At 46.1% G+C, this 19588-nt stretch overlaps 1 protein-coding gene across 3 annotated transcripts in view; it reads right to left on the bottom strand.

The window, feature by feature from the left end:
* Positions 1-19588, bottom strand: part of LOC141140471 (interferon-induced, double-stranded RNA-activated protein kinase-like) — a 303555-nt gene that overhangs the window by 205171 nt on the left and 78796 nt on the right. For all 3 annotated transcript variants that reach the window (XM_073627694.1, XM_073627692.1, XM_073627693.1), the window contains 2 exons: positions 8004-8127; positions 6481-6584 (listed from right to left, as the gene is read on the bottom strand). In XM_073627694.1, the coding sequence (XP_073483795.1) occupies positions 6481-6584; positions 8004-8127 (228 nt within the window). The remainder of the gene's footprint in view (positions 1-6480; positions 6585-8003; positions 8128-19588) is intronic.

Raw genomic sequence — 19588 nt, 5'->3', positions numbered from 1 at the left:
TTTGTCAGAGAACCCTTGGGCGCTCAGTATCTTTTCTTCAGATACCAGGCCGTCAAGTTTAAGGAAACCACCTGAGGGTGTGATACTGGACCCTGCAATAATAGGTCTTCACTTTTCGGAAGACTCCACGGAGGCTCTGAAACCAGAGACTGTAGCAGGGAAAACCATGGCCTCTTGGGCCAAAACGGGGCAATTAGAATCAGATCTGTCTCTTCCAGCCAAGACTTCTGGAATCAGCCTGATTGGCGGAAAGGCATAACATAGGCCTGGAGGCCACGGGTTTGCCAGAGCATCGATCCACAAGGCTTGGTCTGCCGGGTTCATGGAAAAGAATATCTCCGTCTTGCGGTTGTTTCGGTTTGCGAACAAATCCGCTACCGGATAACCCCATCTCTTGGTGAGATCTGCAAAGACTTCGGGATGAAGGGACCAGTTGTCTCGGTCTATCCTGTGAAGGCTGAGATAATCTGCCAGGCAATAGTTTTTCCCCTTCAGGTGTACAACAGAAATGGAGGCTAGATTCCCCTCTGCCCATGAAAGGATCTCCTGGGCAATGGACTGAAGCCTCCGGCTTCTCGTGCCTCCCTGCTTGTTGATATACGCGACTGTCGCTATATTTTTTGACAGGATTTGGAGGTTGTGACCCCTGACCTCCATCTGAAAAGACTGGAGGGCTCTCTGGACTGCAAGCAGCTCTCTTTGATTGGATGAGGCCCTTGCCTCCTCTGGGGACCACTCTCCTTGTGCTACTGCATTGCTGAGGTGGGCCCCCCATCCCCAGGAAATCGCATCCGTGGTAATCCTTCGGGAAATGGGAAAGGACCATGGGAGACCTCCTGCTAGGTGCTGACCAGCTCTCCACCACCACAGGCTTCTTTTTATCCTGTCGGGAAGCCAGATCCTTGACTCCAGGGACCTTACGTCCCTGTCCCAGTTTCTTAAAATAAACCTTTGTAACGGACGCTGACGGAGTCTCGCCCATTGTACTGCGGGAAAACATGAGGTCATAAGACCCACTGCCCTCGACACCTGTCTCAGAGAGACCGACTGGTTGGTCTGCAATGTTGACATAGTCTGGAACACTTTGGTAATCTTCTCCTGAGGAAGAAAAACTCTTTGGTTCACGGAGCAAAAATCGTAACCCAGATAAGTTACTTTCTGGCCCGGAATCAAGGACGATTTTTCTTTGTTTATTAGCCAGCCTAGGGACTGTAAGAAGTCCTGTACAGCCTGGAGATCTTCCAACAGCCTTTGGTATGATTTTGCCACTATCAGGAGGTCGTCTAAGTAAGGGATAACCGTTATTGCCTTTAATCTTAGAGGAGCCAGCACTTCCCCCAACACCTTCGTAAAGATGCGTGGGGCTGAGGAAAGACCGAAGGGGAGGGCCTGAAATTGAAAATGTCGGGTCCCCATACCCGTCTTCACTGCCAATCTCAAAAACTTTTGGAAGGCTGGATGGATAGGGATGTGAAGATAAGCATCCCTTAAGTCCAACGTGGCCATAAAGCAGTTTGGGTATAGTAGGTTTTTGATTGTAAAAACCGTCTCCATACGGAAATGCTTGTATCTGATGGACTTGTTTAAGGTCCGGAGATTCAGGATAAGTCGAAACTTTCCTGCCGGCTTTCTGACCACAAATACATGGGGATAGAATCCCTTGCCCCGCTCCGATCGAGGAACAGGAATCAGGACTTTTTGATCTAATAAGTCTCCGATCTGGAGACCCAGAGCCCTCGCTTTCTCCCGATCTTGTGGAGGAAATGTGACCAACAAACGTTCTGGTGGTTGGTGAACAAACTCCAGCCTGTACCCGTTGGTCACTAGGTCCAGGACGAAGGGGCTCAGAGTGACTGCTGCCCACTGTGGGATGAAGGCCCTCAATCTCCCTCACACCGGGGAACACAAGTCACTGCGGCTTGGCGGGCTGTTGAGGAGGGTTAAATAGCACTCCCCCTTTGCCCCTGCCTTTGTGCCCAGTCCAATGCTTTTTCGGCCTGCTGTCCTTTTCTCTAGGACTCTGTTGCCTGTTTTGGCCACGAAAAAATTTTCTGGCTGTCTGAACTCTCTTTCTCTCTGGAAACGCCTTTTTCTTATCAGCCGTGCGTTCCAGTGCCTCCTGTAGACCTGGGCCAAATAAATGATCGCCAGTTAAAGGAAGGCCACAAAGGCGCAACTTGGAGGCCGAGTCCCCTGACCAGGTCTTAAGCCAAAGGCTTCTCCTGGCCGAGTTCACTAGAGCCGAAGTCCTGGCTGACATTCTTACCGACTCAGCGGTAGAATCTGCCAAAAAACCCACTGCCTGAAATAGGAGAGGAAAAGACTTTAAAATTTGCTCTCTGGAGGTACCTGCTGACACATGTGACTGAATCTGAGTCAACCAAACCTCCAGATTTCTGGCCACACCAGTGGAAGCCAAAGCTGGTTTCAGGTTTCCAACTGCTGAGTCCCAGGCTCTGTGGAGAAGGATATCCCCCCTCTTGTCCATCGGATCCTTAAGCGTACCCATATCATCAAACGCCAGGTCCGAGTTTTTAGAAACTTTTGAAAGAGGTGCGTCTAACTTGGGATTCTTATTCCATGGCTGCGCAGTGTCCTCATCAAAAGGAAACCTCCTTTTTAGGTTACTAGAGAAGAATGGTTTTCTCTCAGGATTATCCCATTCCAGTTTAATAGTATCAACCAAAGAACTATGAACTGGAAACACTCTTGATTTTCTCTTATGTAATCCTTTATACATAAGATCATGTTTGGATAACTGAACCTCTTCCTCTTTTAATTCAAGGGTAGTATAGATAGCCTTTAATAAGTCATCTACATCCTCAACAGATAACTTAAATCTTGAGCCTCGAGTGGATTCTCTATCTCTGGGCTCTGTATCTGACCCTGATTCTTCCAGAGAAGAACGGGTAGATCTGACCTCAGCCTCAGAGTCTTCACTCTCTGCCTGCTGCGGAGTGCTTACTGACGCCTTCAGTGAAGACGGACTCTCTGCTGGAGTCTGGAGCTTGTCAATAAGCGTTCTAAAGGAACTGAAGGTGGACGCAAGCTCATCCCTAACAGAAGTAAGCATCTTCTGGCAGGAGGCAACCGGGTCATCCTTTACTAGGCCTTCTATACAGGTGCGACAAACTGCTTTGCTCCATGAGGAGCTCAATTTGTTTGCGCAAACCGCACATTTCCTTTTAAGTGGCTGCGCTTGGGCCTTGTCCTGAGTCATGGTCTGCAAGACAAAATAAATGACCCACAATGTAATTAAAGCCACACAATCACTCCGTAACACCACGTGCAGGAGGGAGGAAATGTGTCCCCTTACACTACTACAGAGGGGGGAGGGGGAGGGAACACTCACAGGGATAGTAAGGTGGTGACAGAACACCCCAGGCTTACCTGTGAGGTGCTGGTGTTGGGAACTGCATCCGCTGCCTGTGCAGGTACTGCAGGAGGATCCATTCTGCCCCTCTTGGTCATCCACAGCCTGGCTGCTTAACACCAAGAAACACCACCAGCCAGCGTTCTCTGTTCGCGCCGTTTATGAAGACTGGAACCTCGTCTCCGGCGCCCGATGATGATGTCATATGCCCCGGAAGTAACCCTCTCCAGGCACTTCCTGTGGGCCAGCTTGGAGCGATAGCTCCGCCCCCTCGAACGCTGCGGCTTCCTCCATTCCTTGCTCAGATCAGCCAGGCTGTCGGCAGGGAAGGACAACCGAAGCTCAGCTGAGCTAGAGTGCAATGCACTGCGCTAGGGGCACGACCTCACCCCGGTCCTGGCCCTCTCCAGGCACTGAGGACAGAGAACAGCAACACAGCCAACCTCCCCAGCGGTGTGCTGCTTCTGGCAGAGGAAGAGGTAAGTGAAATGCCCCAGAAAAAAAGCCATACAAAAGCCCCTGCTTATAAGGCCTATGGGAGCAGGTTCCATGAACATGTTACCCCCCGTCCGGAGGAAACACAAATAACTGACATGGGCCTGGAGGACCGCCCTTTTATCTGGTGGGGGTGACGTGTTTCCTGTCCTGGTAGGAGGAGCCCAAGGTCTCATGGGCTGTCCTGGAAGACGCTTGGAGAAAACTGATGTGCTTCCTGTGTAGGAGGGGTTATATAGGGGAGGACTTCCTGTTTGATTGTTCTGATTGATCCACCAGTGTCCATTCACCTATAGGTGGCATATAACCCAAGTAGTTATTAATATAATAACCGGCTCTGTGTCCTGTGATATACGATAAAGAAATAAGAACTTTGCTGAGTAAATGTTATATGCACAGTTTGAAGAAGGCAGCCCAGTATCCCATTTGTTGTGTTTACTCCCTGTCAGCAAATAGAGAGCTGGCCTTTCGAACATTCACATCTACAGGAATGTCAAGGGAGCTTTCTTTCTTTCTTCTCTGTAGAGAGCCCTGTGGTTTAAAGAGGAACTTCAGCAGGGTCTGCAAAAAGTAACGTCGGCAGGTACAAGTACTGTAGCTGCTGACTTTTGCAAAATAGATACTTACCAGACCACAGTGTCCAGTGCTGAAATCTTCAGACGTACTCAATATTCATCTTGGATTGAGGAGCTGGCTATTACTTCCTGATCGGCGACAACCAGTTCCCAACTGCCCATGCATGAAATGTACGGATTAGAGAAGACTGTCCCGAAGCCTCCTGAGATGTGTGTGTGCCCCACGAGGCTGCAGGTAGAAGGAGGGGTGGTCCCTACAAATGTCATCCTCGTCCAAGCGAGGAATAGGGAATTGGTAGCAAGTACCTTATGGCCAAAATACTTGCTACCAAAAAAGAAAAAAAATAGTTTCTAAATGTGTGAAAGGGAGAAGGAAAGACCCAGATAATGCAATATACGAAAAGAGAGTGAAGGTCCACTTTAATATGGTAGGGTAGAGCCCATAATGATTTCAGTATAGCTCTCTGGAAAAACTAAGAACAAGGTTATATTTGCAAAGTCTGCAAAATAATAGTCAGCCTAGCAATGTGCATAACTGTCAGTCTGTGTGCTACTGGAGAATGAGCTAGAGCAAACTAGAAATACAAAGCTCTTATATTCTGACCATGTTTTTGCCAAATGTTGGTGCAATTTTCAGTAGAGCTGCTTATGCATCAACTGTTTGTAATCTTCACATTACTGGTTCATTGTTGGTAGATTGCGCTCAAAAATTTACATAGTTGAAGGGGAATTTCACCCAATAGGGGAAGTTCTGCCTTTCCACCTCCTTCCTCTCTCCTCCACCACTTTTGGAAACTTTTAGCTTTTTAGGGGGAGCGGTACCCTAGTTTTGACAGGTACCCAACTCCCACTACTGCCCGTATCGCCTAGGCGATCTGAACAGAAGTTTGGCCTCTCCCCTTTGCCCACAGCCTTCTGGGACACATGTGCAAGATGACTGTGGGACCATTCAAAAAGTGCAGCTCACACGTGTACAGTGGGTAGCTGACTGTGCATCCACAAGCCAGCTTTCCTTAGTAAACAGGCCGGCGCTGGGGAACCACAGACCAGCAAAGAACTTGGTGGGGATGGGCGCCGGATCCCTGGACAGGTAAGTGTCCTTTTATTAAAGGTCAGCATCTACAGTATTTGTAGTGTATGTATAAAAAAAATATTTTCCTTGTGTTATGCCCCGTACACACGGTCGGATTTTCTGACGGAAAATGTGTGATAGGACCTTGCTGTCAGAAATTCTGACCGTGTGTAGGCTCCATCACACATTTTCCATCGGATTTTCCGACACACAAAGTTTGAGAGCAGGATATAAAATTTTCCAACAACAAAATCCGTTGGCGGAAATTCCGATCGTGTGTACACAAATCCGACGGACAAAGTGCCACGCATGCTCAGAATAAATAAAGAGATGAAAGCTATTGGCCACTGCCCCGTTTATAGTCCAGACGTACGTATTTTACGTCACCGCGTTCAGAACGACCGGATTTTCTGCCAACTTTGTGTGACCGTGTGTATGCAAGAAGTTTGAAGCCAACATCCGTCGGAAAAAATCCTAGGATTTTGTTGTCGGAATGTCCGGACAAAGTCCGACCGTGTGTACGGGGCATTAGAGTTAGGAAGGAATGCAACCCCGGTCAAGTTTTTTATTGTTTTGGTTTTTTTAACTGGTTGATTCACCTTGTTCATTTGTCCTGGTGACCATTGATTCCAGTACACAAAGTGACTGAAAATCACAGAGTTTACAGTTGTCACCAGAAAAAGAATTTAGGGGAGATCTTTCAGCGGGAAATCCACTTAAAGTGACGTCTAAGATGGTACCTTCCCTCGCTATGCACAGATTTCCAAAACAGCAAATGAAAGGAACTCGCCCCAGTGGAACAGAGAAAAAATAAACTTATGGTTTTTTACCCTTCCCTACTCTTATCAAAAATGAAAAAAATGGTTATACATACATTTTACTGAGTGCAAAACCTTTCCTTGTTCAAGGCTCAAAGTGCTCAGCTAAATAACAGTATACCTAGCTTTTACAGAATTGTTACTTACTCGGGAACATGTGGAGGTCCAATGCGATCAGCCTTCACAAAGTTGAAAGTCCAACCTTTATTCTGACAGAACTGACTCAGTAGAGAAATAAAATCAGGCTGAAACTACACAGAAAAAAGAAAAGAAAAAAAGCCAGTCATGCAAAAATTAATTTATTTTCTATGTAATCTATACACAAAAAAAACACAAAATCCTCTTTTAAACTATTGTTAATTTTTGAACAGTAGTTTTACTGTATACATCTTACCAGGGCTGCTGTTAGAAATCATAGGGCCATGTACACCTGATAGCCCCTTCAAAATATTAAACCAATATTTTTACTAAAAATACTGAAATCATTATTAGAAGACACAAACTAACTTACAAAATTCCTGCTAAATCTAAAAGATAAAAAAGGTATTGAGTTAATAAATAAAGCTCTGCTTAAGGCTCATTCACAGAGGTTTGTAGCCTGTACAGTGTGAATCAGTTTTTTTTTTTTTATGTTATGTAATGCTGTTGGTTCGCAGCAGCTGTACGGACACGGCTGCAGGTTTTAAAGCGGATCTTCAGTAATTTTTTCATAAGAGGGCCAATGAGAGCTGGAGGTGTGCCTCTGTGTGTCTGTGTAAATCCAGGAAGTGAACAGGCAGCAGCTTCAGCTGACCACCATTAAAATGGCCACAGCCAAACTTAGTGGAGGGAGATTTCTGCAGCATATTTGGCAAGTACAAAATCACAGTATATAAAAAATAATATGCAAAGTGGTTGAAGGAGGCAAGCTTCAGAATGGCAAAGATGTTTTTATTACAAATTATGTAAGCAGACTGCAGTTCCTCTTTAATTTGACAGGTGTGGATGCAGGTGTATGGCCCTGAACACAGTGTGTATTCAGGGCCACTCACCAACACCCGCACATCTGTCAAATTAGGACCTGCAGCTGTGTTTGTACTGCTGCTGCCTCCCCGTAGAGTAACATGAGGTCCTGATGAAGTGGCTTTGTCCATGAAACGCATCAACCCACATGTTACCATCTGGGAGGATCTCCATGCTGCAAATCCTCTGTCTCCCAAGGGGAGACAAGTGGTAGATTGTATCTTTCGGTAGAATGATGTGTTTTTAACCACTTCCGGACCGCCCGCCATCGTTTTACGTCACTACTTTAAAGAGGAATATCGTTGTTATGGCAGCAGCCGCCATAACCCCAGTATCCTCTTCTTCAGCGGGCGGTCCGGTTCAAGATAAAAGTGGTCTCTGCAGCGGATTCCTTTTTGTTCAACCCGCTAGTTGAAAAACTGTATAATCTTTGGGCTGCTTAAGTTTTTCATGTTTATTTGCAGTTCTTTTAGTGTGAATTTTATGGCATTATAGGTAGAAAATGCAAAAATCTCTAGAGACCTAGAAGTGCAGAGTACAGTAAATTGGGTATAGAGAGATCAAATATTTATAGACAACACTCACATTACCTCCATCCACTAAATGGACTTCACCTAAGCAGAAAACCAAATTAGGATCACAATACAAAGCTTTTCTCCAAAACTTACCCCAGCTCCTTCATATCCTAGAGATTCTAATGCTTTTTTTGCTGCTTTGTTCTCTGCTTCCTTCTTTTGCTTTCCTTCTGCTTCACCAAGCAATGTGTCATCAATAGAGACTTTACAAATGAATCTTGGAGAATAGTTAAAATGGTCTTAGTTCAGCCTGTTTTTTTTTACAGATAATTCAATAAAAAAATACACATTATACCTATATAATACTTGCAACTTTAAAATTGTACACTAAGCTCTTGTTGCTATGTTACTGTCTAGGCACGTACCAAAGAGGTATTTTAAAAATGTTTACACTGACACTTTAAAGTAAACCTGTGCCCAGGAAAACATAGAAGATGCCATTGCTTATCTTGCCATCTGAAAAAGCTAGCTGCCCGGCTTTTGTGCTGAATTTAAAGGTTTAATACTATTTGAAGAACTTACCCAAGTACAGTGCAGGACCTGGATTTTCCATAATCTCGCGGCTTTAGCACTCCTACAGGAACATCTCAAAGGTCCCTTCCTTCCCTGAACTCACCTGGCCTATCTTTGATCCCGGGACCACTGTGGAGGCATTCAGGATGCCTCAGGGTAGAGGAGATCAGGAACTAGACAGCCCCAATCTCCTGCTACTAGAAGTGAACCTGGGAACCAGTGGCGGAGGCACTACGTGTCTCGCCACACATTAAAGGTCTATGGCTGGGCTAGCTGGAGGAGAGGGTGGCCTTGTATGCAGACGACCTCCTCCTCTTCCTGAATGACGCTGGCCCCTCCCTGCAGGGGGCATTGTCAGTCCTGGAAGAATTCTCTGTAGTGATGGGGCTCAAGGTTAATTGGGATAAGTTGCAGCTGCTGGCTATCGATGCTGATGCTAAAAAAGGGGCCTCGGCTTCTCTTCAGCTGCAATGGGTGGACGAATTTACCTACTTGGGGGTGTGTATCTCAGGGAACATGACTGACTTCATTCCAATGAACTTGTTTCCAGTAATCAACTCAGTCAAAGCCAAGCTGAAAGCATGGGAGAACCTCCCCCTGTTCCTACTGGGCCGTGTTAACCTCATCAAGATGAAAATCCTTCCCAAGTTTACATACTTGTTTCATAATTCCCCTCAATGGATCTCCAAGTCATTCTTTTCCCAACTAAACAAAATTTTCTCCTCCTTTCTTTGGGGTCCACTTCCCCCCCGCTTTAAGCTAACCACCCTAATGCGCCCTTGTTCACAGGAGGGCTTAGCATTCCCGGACTGTCACAAATACTTCATTGCGGCTCAATTGGTCACTGCATTTTGGTGGCTTGTTCCAGATAAATCCAACTCGGCTTGGGCCACTGAGGCTGTGGTGTTGCGATCTGCGAAGGCGTTGTCGAATCTCCTTTTGCGGGGTCCAAAGGCTCCATACGACCTAACCCCTTCCATGCGTACCACCCTCAGGGCCTGGAGGGAAGGTCTGATCTGTGAAAAGTATCCTCTGACCGCTGTATCCCCGAATGCCCCACTCTGGAACAATCCCAACCTACAGCACTTTCTCGAGATCCCAGACCCTGACATCACCGCAGATCTATTGATATTCTCCTTTGATCACTTAATGTCTCATCACAACGCCCCTGCGGCTTGACAGCCGGTTGTCCGACGTACTGCATATTGTGAATGGTCCCGCAGTCTTCTTGGCCCTGTGACGTTTCTCATAAGACTGCAGGGATGGAGAGGGGAGGAGAACTTCCGCTTTGAGGCAATCCAAGCAAAAGTGAGAGGGGGTACTTGTCAAAATCAGGTACCTGCTCCCCCTAAAAAAATGTGCAAATGTTAAAGAGGAGGGGGAGGAGGCCTTAAAGTGGAAGGTCCCCTTTTGAGTGGAGTTCCGCTTTAACAAATGTGTAAACAGAAGGCTATGAGGCCAACAGATCTCCTCCAACTCTGACAAATGGGGAATGCCCTAACACTGGGAGAAAGGCTTGGAGCAAGACTTGGCTGGTTTGGAGGGACAGGTTTTCTTAAAATAAATGTTTCCGATTTAGATTTGAAACTGGAGGTTGAGAGGGAAGACTGGAACCTTTTCTAACCTTGGCAGGCTCTGTGTGTATGTCAGCCCCAATCATTGCCCATATGGGGGTCCTCCGCTCTCTGCTTCTCTTTGGAGCTCCATGTGTGCTGATATATATATATATATATATATATATATATATATATATATATATATATATATATATATATATATATATACACACAAACACACACACACACACACACAGTGAATGTAAAAAGCCTGTTAAAGAGAAGTCAGGTTTCTGTGATATAAAAATAATGAGACAAAGATGAATAATTTCAAAACTTTTTCCACCTTTAATGTAACCTATAAACTGTACAACTAAATTGAAAAACAAACAAATCTTTTGGGGGGCAGAGAAAAAATAGAATAATGCACAACCTCTTATAACTGGGGATGTAGCTGTGTTCAGAATTAAATGAATCACATTCAAACTCATGTTAAATAAGAGTCAGTACACACTAGAGGTAGACCGATATGGGTTTTTCTCTGGCCGATGCCGATATTTAGAAATCGCGGCGGGCGATGGCCGATATATGATGCCAATTTTTTTGTGCCGATATGTTAAGCCGATTTTTTTTCCCTTCATCTCATAAAATCTAACAGTTAGACCCCTTTTACAATGGGGCGTTTTTCAGGTGCTTTTGGGCTAAAAATAGTGCCTGTAAAGTGCCTGCAAAACAGCTCCCCTGCAGTCTCAGTGTGAAAGCCCGAGTGCTTTCACACTGAGGCGATGCGCTGGCAGGATGTTAAAAAAGTCCTGCAAGCAGCATCTTTTGGAGCGGTGTATACCGCTCCTCCACCATTCCTGCCCATTGAAATGAATGCGCACCGCTGCCGAAGGGCCTGTAAAGCGATTCGGCAGCGGCGCTTCACGGGCGCATTCAACCCCTTCCTCGGGCGCTAGCTGGGTTATAAGCGCCCCGCTACCAGCCGAATAGCGCCGCTAAAATGACGGTAAAGCGCCGCTAAAACTAGCAGCGTTTTACCGTCAACACCTGCCTGCTGCAGTGTGTAAGCAGCCTTAAGTGATAAGTGATACAGAAAATTTCTTACATTTAAACAGGTAATCAAAACTTTTGGACGAAAAAAAAATGGGCTAACTTTACTGCTTGTTTTTTTTTTTTAATTAACTAGTGTATTTTTTCCCAAAAAAATTATTGCGTTTGAAAGACCGCTGCGCAAATACCGTGTGACATAAAATATTGCAGCAACCGCTATTGTGATTTTCTAGCAGAAAATACAGGATTTTTTTACTTGTAAGCAACAAATGTCAGAAAAGATTTAGTCTTTAAATGGTTAAACTGAGAACTCCTCCACACGGAGTTCAGTTCATTGACAAGTGGAAACATTGTATTTTTTTAGTTTCTTTTATCAGACTTGGCAGGCTGCCCAGAGAGGATAGAAGTCGCTCCACAGAAGATTTCAGGCAACTTGCATTGACTTCTATTACAGAATTCATTTGCAAGTCGCGCTGAAGTTATATTCAGCCTTTTTTATCAGCACATTCGGCCGATGCCGATTAATTACAAAACGCCATATATCGGTCGACCTCTAGTACACACCTGCCATCATTTAAAGTGCCTCTGATTAACCCCAAATAAAGTTCAGCTGGTCTTTCTTAAAATTTTCTTAGCTGCATCCTACAGCAAAAGCCATGGTCCACAGAGAGCTTCCAAAGCATCAGAGGGATCTCACTGTGTAAAGGTATCAGTCAGGAGAAGGGTACAAAAGAATTTCCAAGGCATTAGATATACCATGGAACACAGTGAAGACAGTCCTCAACTGGAGAAAATATGTTACAACAGTGACATTACTAAGAACTGGACGTCCCTCCAAAATTGACGAAAAAACGAGAGGAAAACTGGTCAGGGAGGCTGCCAAGCGGCCTACAGCAACATTAATACCAACATTCCAGTCTATAATACTGAGTTTCTTGTTTAAACTATACCCCTGAAGGAGGATTACATTTTTACTCCGAAACGCGTTGGATACAGGAAACACTATTCCGTTATATGTATTCTGATTTGTATGACAACACTGTAATGTTTATTCTCAACATATTTTTTATTAAAATGTTGTGTATTTTTCATATTTCAATAAATACTTTTCATATTAGAATATACCTTTTTACCATTTTGTGCCTTAAAAGTCCGCCACCTGGGGATCTTATTTAATTTACAGCAACATTATAGGAGTTGCAAGAATATCTGGCAAGTACTGGCTGTGTGATACACGAGACAACAATCTCCCGTATTCTTCATATGTTTGGGCTATGGGGTAGAGTGGCAAGACGGAAGAAAATCATGCAAGCCTGGCTAAATTTTGCAAAAACACATCTGAAGTCTCCCAAAAGCATGTGGGAAAATGTGTTATGGTCTGATGAAACCAAGGTTGAACTTTTTGACCATAATTTCAAAAAGATATGTTTCTCGCAAAACCAACACTGCACATCACCAAAAGAACGCCATACCCACAGTGAAGGATGGTGGTGGCAGCATCATGCTTTGGGGCTGTTTTTCATCAGCTAGAACAGGGGCCTTAGTAAAAGGTAGAGGGAGTTATGAACAGTTCCAAATACCAGTCTATACTGGCACAAAACCTTCAGGCTTCTGCTAGAAAGCTGAACATGAAGAGGAACTTCATCTTTCACCTAAAGCATACATCCAAATCAACAAAGGAATGACTTCACCAGAAGAAGATTCAAGTTTTGGGATGGCCCAGCCAGAGCCCAGACCTTAATCAGATTTTAGATTTGTGAATCTAACACTAAATGAACCCCTTAACCCCCCCTCAATATTGAAACTTAGAGACTCTATCATTAAAAAATAAATACTGATGTAAGTTCAACCACTTGCCGCCCGCCCACCGTCAAATGACGGCTGGGCGGTGCGGCTCTCGTTCTGGGTGGATGTCATATAACGGCCTCCCAAAAAGACCGCTCTCACGCACCCCCGGGGGGCACGCAGCGAGCCGATCGCGGCTGCGCCGTGTTGCTAGGACATGGCACGACCCCGATCTGTGTATAGAGCCGTGGCTCTTTACCATGTGATCGGCTGTGTGCAATCACATCCGGTCACATGTAAACACGGAGATGCCAGTAATCGGCGCTCCTCGCATCACACTGACAGAGTGTGAGAAGAGGAGAGCCGATCAGTGGCATCTCCTCACAGGAGACAGCTAGGTATGTGTAGCGCTGGTAGATTTTCAATCTACCGGTTATAGGTAAATTTAGTGGGTTACCTGTTCATACCTAGACAGATTTAGCCTCTGTTCCAGTTTGGCTGTGTTGCATGTAGTTTCACACTGTGCCTGTGGGTGTCGTTGTCACCATGGGTTGGTGTTGGAAAGGCAACACATTAAAGTGTATAAGTGCTCCTCTGTCCCAGAGGTAACTCGGTGGAGGTGGTCCTCCGAGTTGCATTCTGGGAGAGGGTATTTATGGGACAGACGCCATGTTTTAGGGTCTTTCGTTCCACCTGCTGGCCCTCCTGGCCGACAGGTATGTGTTAGGAGTACTACCGCGTGGTCCTCCAACCGGGAGGACCACATTGCTGCAGCGTGTGGGTGGACCCAGAAGCCTGTCTGGGGCCTACCACAGCGGCGAGGGAATGGTCCTGTGCTGTCTGTCCTACGGGAAGAAGCTGGACAACTGAGAAGATCCCAAGGGAGGACCCGTCATGGAAGGATCATGCAGAGTGCTGGTCTGGAGAGGGGCCTGGTGACTCAGTTGGAGGACGCATCCTAAAGTTAACCTACCACATAGTACTGCCGGGTCGGCTTAAAGGTTCTAGTGCTGTGTTTGCTATTCATTGTAAACCATTACATCCTGTGGCAGAGGATCGTACGGGTTTCTACTCCATTCAAGTCTGTGGCAGAGACTTTTGTTCGTGCTGCGTATCGGCTGCTAGGTTAGTGAGAGAAACCAACCCAGCGGGCAAAGATTCAACTCTAAAAGGAGAGTACATTCATCTACAAGATTCCAATTCCTAATACTACACTAAGAAAAGGTATTGGAACTTCCCTGCAACTCTTCTTCTACCTCTTTCCTGCTACTTCCTTCAGTTATACTTTATTAAAGCATTGGAAAAGATACTCAAGTGTCCGGTGCCTACATTGTCTGGTATTAAGCTCAACAGGACCCTAGACCCGGTTCTGGTGAAACTGAGGTAACGAAGGCGACGGTAACAGCCCGCTTTAAACCAGCAGCTCCACCGAGAGTTATTGCTACATATGTAATTATGGCACTGATCATCAGTGCCCTGATTACAATTAAGTGTCCACCAGTGCCAGCAATGATTGCCCACCACTGCCAGCAATCAGTGCCAACCAGTGCCCACAATTGCAACCAATCTGTGCCCACAAGTGCCAATCTGTGCCCACAAGAGCCAATCAGTGCCCACAAGTGCCAGCAATCAGTGGCCATTAGTGATGCCGGTCAGTGCTGCCCATCAATGCCACCCATCAGTGCCCATTGGTGCCGCACATCAGTGCCAACCATCCATTCCCACCAGTGCTGCCTATCTGTACCCATCAGGGCCGCCTATCTGTGCCCAGTGCCCATCAGTGCCGCCTATCAGTGCTCATCAGTGCCACATATCATTGCCACCTATCAGTGCCCATAAGTGCGGCATATTCGTGCCTCCTCATCAGTGTCACCTAATCAGTTCCCATAAGTGCCACCTCATCAGTGCCCATTAGTGCAGCCTATCGGTGCCCATCAATGCAGCCTCATCAGTGCCCATCAGTGAAGGAGAAAAATTACTAAAGTTACTAAATTTACAGACAGAAACTAAAGAAAAACTTTTTTTTTTTTTCAAAATTTTTGGTCTTTTTTTTTTTTAGGAGAAAATAAAAAACCCAGTAGCTATTCAATACCACCAAAATAAAGCTCTATTTGTGTGAAGAAAGTGATTAAAAATTTCACTTGGTTACAGTGTTGCATGACCGCGCAATTGTCAAAGTGTGACAGCGCTGAAAGCTGAAAAAAGGCCTGGGCAGGAAGGGGGTGTAAGTGCCCTGTATTGAGGTGGTTAAAGTGCAGGCACCTAACTCATCTCTCCTATTCGTTTCTATGGAACGTGTAAATGTGCCTGCCCAGTGGAGTACACCCAACAAGAAAACTGAAAGTATACACTGCACTACACTTTTAAAAACCAGTGTGGCAACCCATTGCATCTGAGATCATATTTTCTGCCTAATATCTAAGGGGGTGTGGAGGACACATAGGTAGTTATTCAAAGTACAGCTACACCTTTATATAACTACAGAGACAACAATTTTATATATATTTTAGCTTTCAAGTCCATATGGTGTCTGCCTTTTTTTTCAGGCTAAGTACATCTTTTACAAGTACAGAAATATACTTGTTGGGGGACGCATGCGCGGCACGATGAGAGACAGGCGCTTCCTGTAGAGCTCCGGCAGACAGCGGGACGAAAACGACTCCCACAGGGCTATTTAGCCTCTAATTCTCACCCTTTTTCTCTCGCATCCCCATGGAACTACAAGGTGCATGTCGTCCGGTAAAAAAAAACAAGCGGAAGAACAAGCCTCAAGGGTCCCTCAGCTATCTCCTACGCTCCTCGGAACAGGCCACTATGAACAAAGATAGCGTCCAGACCCAGCGTGGCTCCACACCACAGGTCCTCCTCCTGCAGCCTCTCCTACAGCCACCAGCCAGTGTTCACAGAACCGTGAGCACCCTACCCAGCTCACCAAAGCTGACTTGGAAGACAGTTTATCAGTGATGTATGATAAACTGGCTGAAAAATTCCAATGTGAGTCACATAAAACCACAAGCACGCTGACACAGGAAATCACAACACTGGGCACCCACACAGATCTGTTAGAACATGCAGATCCAGAGGCGTAACTAGAACCTTCAGGGCCCTGGTGCAAGAAACCATGATGGGCCCCCCTTCCATCCGAGCCCCGGCTTCCAATTTTGGGAGGGTATCCAATCCATGGACATCCTCTCAAAACCGTGCTTCCCACATGACCCCTGGGACATGCATCCAGCGCAATCACATCGGCCCTTTACCATGTGATCAGCTGATCACATGTAAACAGACTGGTTATCCACAGCCCTTTCCTCACACGCTGTGTTTGTGTTAGGAAAGGACTGCCATTAACTGTCAAGAATGTCAGTAAATTGTTTACACTGATAATCAGTGCCCCAATCATCAGTGCCGCCTATCATCAGTGCCGCCTATCATCAGTGCCCATCACTTCCACCTACAAGTGTTACCTATCAGTGCTCATTAATGCTGCCTAATAGTGCCCATCAATTCTGCCTATCAGCACCACCTATCAGTGCTCATTAATGCCACCTAACTGCGTCCATCAGTGCCACTCTTCAATTCTGTCCATCAAAGCCCATCAATACTGCCTGAGTTCTGCCTATCAGTGTTCCTCAGTGCCCATCAGTACCATCTATCAGTGCCCATCAATGCCACCTATCAGTGCAGCCTATCAGTGCACATTAGTGCCTCCTATCAGTGCTGCCTATCAGTGCTCATCAATGTGGCCTATCAGTGCTCATCAGTGCCTCCTATAAGTGCTCATTAGTGCCTCCTATCAGTGCCCATCAGTGCCTATCAGTGCCCATAAATGCCTCCTATCAGTGCCCATCAGTGCCTTCTATCAGTGCTTTCTATCAGTGCTCATCAGTGCCTTCTATCAGTGCTCATCTGTGCCCATCAGTGCCTTCTATCAGTGCTCATCAGTGCTGTCTATCAGTGCTCATCAGTGCCTTCTATCAGTGCCTTCTATCAGTGCTCATCAGTGCCTTCTATCAGTGCCCATCAGTGCTCATCAGTGCCTTCTATCAGTGCTCATCTGTGCTCATCAGTGCTGTCTATCAGTGCTCATCAGTGCCTTCTATCAGTGCTCATCAGTGCTCATCAGTGCCTTCTATTAGTGCTCATCAGTGCCTTCTATTAGTGCTCATCAGTGCCTTCTATCAGTGCTCATCAGCGCCGTCTATCAGTGCTCATCAGCGCCGTCTATTAGTGCCCATCAGTGCTCATCAGTGCCTTCTATTAGTGCTCATCAGTGCCCATCAGTGCCTTATATCAGTGCTCATCAGTGCCTATCAGTGCCTTCTATCAGTGCTCATCAGTGCCTTCTATCAGTGCTCATCAGTGCCGTATATTAGTGCTCATCAGTGCCTTCTATCAGTGTCCATCAGTGCCTTCTATCAGTGTCCATCAGTGCCTTCTATCAGTGCCCATCAGTGCTTTCTATCAGTGCTTTCTATCAGTGCTTTCTATCAGTGCTCATCTGTGCCCATCAGTGCCTTCTATCAGTGCTCATCAGTGCTGTCTATCAGTGCTCATCAGTGCCCATCAGTGCCTTCTATCAGTGCCTTCTATCAGTGCTCATCAGTGCCATCTATCAGTGCTCATCAGTGCCTTCTATTAGTGCTCATCAGTGCCTTCTATTAGTGCTCATCAGTGCCTTCTATCAGTGCTCATCAGCGCCGTCTATCAGTGCTCATCAGCGCCGTCTATCAGTGCTCATCAGCGCCGTCTATCAGTGCTCATCAGCGCTGTCTATCAGTGCTCATCAGTGCTGTCTATCAGTGCTCATCAGTGCTATCAGTGCTCATCAGTGCCCATCAGTGCCTTCTATCAGTGCTCATCAGTGCCTTCTATCAGTGCTCATCAGTGCCATCTATCAGTGCTCATCAGTGCCTTCTATTAGTGCTCATCAGTGCCCATCAGTGCCTTCTATTAGTGCTCATCAGTGCCCATCAGCGCCGTCTATCAGTGCTCATCAGCGCCTTCTATTAGTGCCCATCAGTGCCTTCTATTAGTGCTCATCAGTGCCTTATATCAGTGCTCATCAGTGCCTTCTATCAGTGCTCATCAGTGCCTTCTATCAGTGCTCATCAGTGCCCATCAGTGCTCATCAGTGCCTTCTGTCAGTGCTCATCAGTGCTCATCAGTGCCTTCTATCAGTGCTCATCCGTCCCTGCTATTCATTTCTATCAGTGCTGTCTGCCTTCTCAGGACAGCACAGCTCTGAGCGGAGATCGTGTGTCATAGATTAATAGCACAGAGAGACTCAGGCGGCATTAATGTTCTATTTGTCGGTCCTCTCTGGCACAGATGAGAGAGGACACACAGCTGATCTCACTGCTCCCCCTCCCCCCCCCCCTCCTGTGTGCTCCGCGGGTAATGTGAGCTCTTTAGCTTCACACTTGAGTGCCCGCGGAGCACACAGGAGAAGGGAGGGGGGGGGAGAAGGGGGAGCAGTGAGATCAGCCGTGTGTCCTCTCTCATCTGTGCCAGAGAGGACCGACAAATTGAACATTAATTCCGCCGGAGTCTCCCTGTGCTATTAATCTATGACACACGATCTCCGCTCAGAGTCGTGTGTGAAGATCAACCCCGCTGGGCCCCCCCACAGTGGCGGAATGCCGGGCCCAGTCGCAACTGCGACTGTTGCGACCCTGGCAATTCCGCCACTGTGCAGATCTCCGTAAAGATTTTGAATCCCTGGCAGAGAGTTATTCATTCCTGCAGTCCCAAGTCGAGGACCTGGAGAATCGTAATCCCAGGAACAACCTGCGGCTGAGGGGTATCCCTGAGTCAGTTGCAGATCTCGCATCTGCAACCAGCAAGCTGCTTCGATCACTTCTCCTGGATGCCCCCTCTAAAGAATTTACTTGCGATAGGCTGCACAGAGCGTTGCACCTGAAACCTCCAGCAGATAAACCCCCCCGCGACGTGATACTCTGCATGAATGATTTCTTTTTTTTTATTATTTATTTTATGAAAATGCCAACATACAATAATACAAAACACATTTTACTACCACCTACAATTTTACCATATATCCTACCCCCCCCCCACATCCCCGCCCACCCAACCCTACCTCATGCTTAAAAAAAAAAACAGTCAAAAACTGTTGTTTTCACCCATTTCAACCAGTTTCCCCATTTTTCTATCAGCTCATTACCTCAACATATCTCCACGTCTTTTTAAACGCTTTCCAGCTTTCCCATTTATCATTTCAGTCCCTACTTTCTTCCCCCCCACTAAACCTTAGACTCTCCAGGTTGTATACTTCTTCTATACTGATTATCCAATCCCAGATTTTGGGGCGTTCTGCTTCCTGCCATTTTTTGGGTATAGGACTTTTCGCTGCATTTATCATGTAGGGGATTACTGATGTTTTGTATTGTCTTACTGAACCTTCTACTTCATGGAACAAACGTGTCCATGGTTCTTCAGGTATTGTTTTATTGGTAATTTCCTTTATTAATTGTAGGACCTCTTTCCAATACTTTTTGATTATAGGACAATCCCACCACAGGTGGGCCATCGTTCCTACTGCCTTACATCTTCTCCAACACTCCGGAGATTTTCCCGGTTGGTATTTGCTTGTTTTATCTGGGGTTGCATACCACCCTGTGAGACATTTATAGTTCATCTCAGCCATCTTTGTATCAACAGCAGAGCTGTGTGTTAATTTCAAAATCCTTTCAATAATGTGCTTATTACCTTGTGACCCGTTCTTTTTCCCATTTTTTTAAGTATAGCGGGACC

The sequence above is a fragment of the Aquarana catesbeiana genome, linkage group LG04, assembly GCF_042186555.1.
Source record: "Aquarana catesbeiana isolate 2022-GZ linkage group LG04, ASM4218655v1, whole genome shotgun sequence".
NCBI lineage: Eukaryota > Metazoa > Chordata > Amphibia > Anura > Ranidae > Aquarana > Aquarana catesbeiana.
Note: the sequence above shows the minus strand (reverse complement) of the source record. Positions and strands in the feature narration are given on the sequence as shown.